We start from the raw sequence: 5,550 nt of genomic DNA on the forward strand, positions 1-5,550 counted from the left end.
TGGGGCTGTCCCCCGCAGGCACACCCGCTCCGCACGGCAGCCCTCTAACCAGCCTCAGCCATCAGGACCTCAGAAGCAGAGACTCCACACCAAAACCCAGACTTCCAGCTTGTCTCGAAAAGCCCGGAAAGCCGGCCCTGTGGGGCCACACCCTTCATGGCAACCATGACTGTACCTGCTGGTCACCGGGCCACCCTGTTTCCAGCCACCCGCTGGGCCCCAGGCCTCTGAAATGCCACCTGCAAGAGTGAAGACGTCCTATGCTCGTACATCAACGGTCCCGCACCAGAAACAGAAGATGATGACGACAGTCCTGTGGCCGCAGAGGAGAACCCAGCAGACATCAAAGCCCAGCGCTGGGCAGGCGGGCCCGGAGGCTGCCGCTGGCAGGGCTTTCAAACAGGCTTTGTCGTGTCCCCACCAGACACTGCCCTCACACCACTCACCCAAACAGAGACACTGACATGAGCACTTTCAAAATACCTCAAAACAGGAAATGTGCTTGAGCACAATTTTGCTCTAATAGCCAAGTTCCCACGTGTGACTTGTGTAGCTTTTATTTTAGGGAATTAAATCTGTCCTAGGAGTATCCTCCAGAAGTTTTATAGCCAAGATGAGGTGACAAATTAACAATCTCAAAGGAGTAAGAAAACCCAAAAGATCCCACAGCTCTATGCAGGGGGGTGCTGGGGGCCAGCTGGACCACACGCAGCAGGAGGTCCCGCCCCTCAAACAGGAAGAACAAGAGATGCTGGAAGGGACAAGCTCCACTGTCTCCAGTGACCAGGCAGTGACAAGGACCTGGTGCCAGGACAGAGGTCTGGGCATCCCAGCACATGGGTGAGGAGATCAGGAGTCTAAACCCAGGGAGGCCAAGCAGAGGGGACGGTGGGCAGGAGAGCACAGCAGCCTGAAGGGACATCCAAGTCCGCACGCAACGGCAGACAAGGTGGGTGACACACCCTCCAGGAAGCCCTCCAGCCTCACAGGAGGACGCAGACCTCCCAGCAAAGGGAAGGGCTAAGTCCATCATGCACCAGATGTGTCCCTAGAACTGGACAAGGCGAGCCCTGTGGCCAGACGTGGTCAACGTGACGCTCCATGAAGGACCGTGTGAACGAGGCGTGGTCTGTCTGTGTTCGCCGAGAGCCCAAACCGACAGCGCTACCTGGCAAATCTGCCGTTGTTTTCCACAAATGGATAAAAGGCCACTACAAATGGCTGTGAGTGTGGAAAAGATGTGCCCCGTTAAGCACACGAGCCTCTACGCAGACTGTAGTCACCGCTGAATGTCTTAAAAACAGGTACATAAGAAAAAAGAGCAAAATGAAACACACCAAAATGCTGATAATATTTGTAACAGGCAATGGGATCATGAGTATTCATTTATTTTCCAAATATTCACCAATGGATCCAGTTATCTATTTCGAAGTGAAAAAACAGAAGTTAAAAGAAAGAACACAAAGAACAGGAAAGTAGGGTATACTGGGAGTTACCAATCACTGAAGTATTTTTAAGGCCCCACTTCCAAACAAGCAGAAAGTGACGTTCATTTACTTACACGCGGCTTATCAACCCCATGGCACTGGCGCAACTGAGACAGGCGTGATTCCCCAGACCGCCTATGACAAAACAAAGGGAAAACAAGAAAGTCAGTCTCCAACCAGGCGCTGTGCGCCGACACGTCTGAGTCTGGAAGCGCGCCACCCTCTTCTGTAGGGAAAGCTTCTGGAACCCTGTTTTGCACGTGGGAAGGGCTCAGAGTGTGGCCAAGTGAAGGGCTGCCCCAGTTAGGGACACAGTGTCTCTGGGTAAGGAGGGGTGCCTGGGTCAGCTCTGGCTCCTAGAGTCCCAAGTGGGGGCACCAGGGTCTGCCGGGCAAGGGCCCACGGAGTCCGGGCCTTAACGTCTCCCCAGGTGACCGCTCCCCATTCGCTCCAGCGTGGCCCTGGTGGATAGAGGCCATGACCCCTAACGCACAGACAGACCCACAGGGCAAGCAAGGGAGGAGTCCAAATGACCCAGCGTGAGGGGGCGAGAATTACAAAAAAAACAAATGCCAAGAGTAAGCATTTGGACAAACGATACTGATGAGCATATAGCCAATTTGGGGATTCTGATGTATTTTTTATGCTTTCTCTAACTCACTCTAGTTCCCATAAGCATAAGTTCAGGGTTCATTCACATGACCAACATTCAGGCCTACCTGTGGTCACACCCTGTGCTGGGAAAACAGCCTGTGGAGAGACATGTCTGACACTGGGGGAGGCAGAAACTGACGGGGTGCCAGGCAGTGAGCCTGGAACAGTGGGCTGGCACCCTAAGGCCCTCCGGGCGGCAGGAGGGCCCAGAGCGGCTCTGGGTGCCAACCAGCAATCTGAGAGCAGGAGAAGGGAGCATGAAAGATGGGCAGAGGAGGGGACAGCACCAGCCCTGGCCGCCCTCGGAGCAGGGCACTGCTCCCAGTGGACCCTCTGGGGACACGGGCTTCCAGCTGTCACTCATGTAATTCAACCGGACGCCAGCGTCCGCAGGGCAACTCTCTCTTCCACAGAAGGCTATTCCCGTGGAACGTTACATGCAGAACCTCAAGCTGTAGGTTGGCAGCTGGGCTCGTGAGCTCACTCACCATTATTCGCAAGGTAACCTTTTGTTTCAAACATTTCATACATTTTCAGTTAAAATAAAAGAGCAGATGGGGAAGAACACACCACTCCAGTTGTGAACCTGCCTTGTCTCCCAAACAGAAGCCCCCCAACACCTGTGCCTGTCCCCTCCCCCCACTGAGCCAGCCCCCGCCTCAAGAACTTGGTTTGGAAAGGGCTCCCGCCCTGCATATGCCCCCTGCAAGCAAGCGGTCACAGCTGCCAGAGCCCCTCGCCCTGCGTGGTCACACAGCTTTTCCTACCTGCTCCCTTCCCATGCTCGCCCTGCTCTGAAAGCTTCCATCCTAGGCCTGGAAGGACACCCCACAGCGGGCTCCGGGGATCCGGCCACCCACCCCGCTCGCCAGGGGTTGTGATCCACTGGCCAGTCGCTCCTAGAAACACTGTTTTATGTCTTTTCCAACTGCCACTTCTGCAACTGGCCCACACAAGCTGGTGTCCCACGATTCAATCCTGACTCCCGGAGTTAGTGCAGACCCACACATGAGGGCTCAGTCCCCACAAGACTGCCCTCACTTCACATGTCATGTGCGAGCAGGGTCCCCAGGCTGCTCACACTTCTGCCAACTACAAATTCAGGGGTCTCCACGAGCCTGTCAGTTTCGATAATTTGCTGGATGACACAGAACGTGGGAAAGTGCTCGGCTTGCTAGTGCCGTTTTATTATAAAGGGCGGATGCGAACATCCGGATGGCAAGGTCCACAGGGCGAGGCCTAGAGGAGTCTTGAGTGCAGGAGCCTCTGCCCCATCGGGTCGGCAAGTGCCACCAGCCCAGAGGCTCCCCAGCCTCCCTGTTCAGGAGTTCACCTTCGTCACCTAGGAGTGACTGATGACATCCTTGGCCACTAGCCACTGAGCTTGGCCCCAGGCCCCCCGGGGGTGGGTGGGAAGGCCCAAGTCTCTAACCACGGGCACCCCCCAGTGTAACCCTGGGGAGAGGGAAGGGGCTCGTTATGAGCAACGCCTGATCACTCGGGGGTTCCAAGGGCTTTGGGAGCTCTGGCGAGAACCGGGACGGGGACAGAGACCAAGTGTATCTCCTCCCAACTCACAGCTTTCTCCATCTGGCCGCCAGACCGTGCTCGACCCTCCAGACCCCCACCCTCAGCTCTCCCGGACACCATGGGCACACCCGACCCAGAGGTCCCTGCCCACCTCGTACTCCACAGCTCCTAGGCCTCCAGGCTGCCCCAGCCAGTTCCCCCGCCCTCGCCCACTTTGACAAGAGCCGGAAGCGGGGAGTGTCCCTTGACAGGCTGCTGCTCTCACACCCAGTCCTTGGTGAATGGGGTCAGTCCACCTCTGCCCACTCCCAAATATGTGCTGTGCACAACCTCCTCCCAAAGAGTGTGGGGTGGAAGGGGAGAAAGTGACTGTGGGGTGGAGGACCCAATGATCAAGGTCATATCCACTGCCATAAATCACATTGCTAGTAGGCACCCTTAACAGGATGTGATGAGGACACCTGACCCCTGTGGTCTCTTCCCCTAAACCCAGGACCCCAGTCTAACCATGTGAAAACATCGGCTGAATCCCCACAGAGGGCACCCTACTCTACAATCTAGCTGACCAGTCCTCCTAACTGCGGAAGGAAGTCTCAGAAACAAGACAAAAAAGCACCTTACAACAAAGTGCGTGCAGAATAAAACAGAAGTCAGTAACAACAAAAAGGTACGTGCAGAATAAGAAAGTATGTAACAAGAAAAAGATATCGGAAAAAAGTATGGAACAGGATAAAGCAAATTTAAATACACTGTGGACCTCGGTTAACCATAACTAACCATAACGTATCAAAGCTAGTTTACTAACTGTGACAAAGAACCGTAATGATTGATGTAAGATGCTCATAGGGGAAATGGGGTAACGGCTGGAGCACCCAGCTGGAAAGTGTCATTCCCAGGAGTTCAGGGCCCCTGCTCCCCACTGTCCAGCCCTCGGTCCCCTGGGCTCTGGAGTCCCTGTTGCTCCCACAGCAGACCTGCTGTCTGACCCCTCTCAGCCCCTCGTGTCTGTGTTAACGGAGAACGCAGCCACAGGAAACATTTGTGTTCCCAAAATGATACAACCACAAAACAAATTCATATCACTTTTAAACCTTAAACGTGCTATGGGAACGTGAAGTGGCCAAGGATTTTTCTCACCATCCGTAATAGGCAAGAGACAGAGTGCTGACAGCAGAAACATCTAACGGGGGTACTGGAGCCCCGGGCCGGGCCGTCAGTGTCCTTGCTGCTCAGTGCCCCGCCCACCGCCGCTCAAAGGTCTGAGCGGCCAACCAGCCGTAACCGCTGAAAGCCTCGAGTAACATTTCTTCTTGCGGTACCACTATAAACTGTAAAGCCCCTTGAAATACATCATTTCACCCGAGTCTCTCAATTTTTTAGGGCAAATTTACCTTTACTCCAATCTTAGCCATAAGGAACTCGGATACATTAACGTAAAAAGAGAGGCACAGAGGGGTGTGAGTGCGGGCGCCCTACTCGTGGACCGGAGCCCTGCATTAGGTGTGACCTCCATGCCACAGCTACAGTCACTGCGGCTCCTGCTACAAATGGGCCTGCCCGAGGCCTGCACGGCAAGGCCTGGGGACCCTCTACAGACGCCCAGTAACACCATGATGTCGGTCCCACGGACGTCCTGGAAGCCCGCTGGCCCCGCTCGCCCACGCCTGCCAGCCCTCGGCCACCTCATCTCAGGGGCCCTGACGGCGGCCCGGGGAAACGACTGTCCTCGTGAGTGGGCGCCCCGTCCCATCGACCGTAACCACGAGTGGGGCAGAGGCCGCACCAGGGCCAGCTGTCAGCGCGCTCTCTCCGAAACTTTCCTATCCCCGCTCTGGACGCAGCGGCCAGCGGCAGGGCGACTAAGGTCACAGCGCGAGTG

At 55.6% G+C, this 5,550-nt stretch overlaps 1 protein-coding gene across 1 annotated transcript in view; it reads right to left on the reverse strand.

Annotated features, from left to right (window-relative positions):
* The window catches only part of LETM1 (leucine zipper and EF-hand containing transmembrane protein 1), a 52,080-nt gene that overhangs the window by 36,674 nt on the left and 9,856 nt on the right, over positions 1–5,550 (reverse strand). The window contains exon 2 of the mRNA XM_011374690.2: positions 1,562–1,622. Coding sequence (XP_011372992.1) covers positions 1,562–1,581 — 20 coding nt within the window. The 5' untranslated portion in view covers positions 1,582–1,622. The remainder of the gene's footprint in view (positions 1–1,561; positions 1,623–5,550) is intronic.

This window comes from Pteropus vampyrus, unplaced genomic scaffold, assembly GCF_000151845.1.
Source record: "Pteropus vampyrus isolate Shadow unplaced genomic scaffold, Pvam_2.0 Scaffold253, whole genome shotgun sequence".
NCBI lineage: Eukaryota > Metazoa > Chordata > Mammalia > Chiroptera > Pteropodidae > Pteropus > Pteropus vampyrus.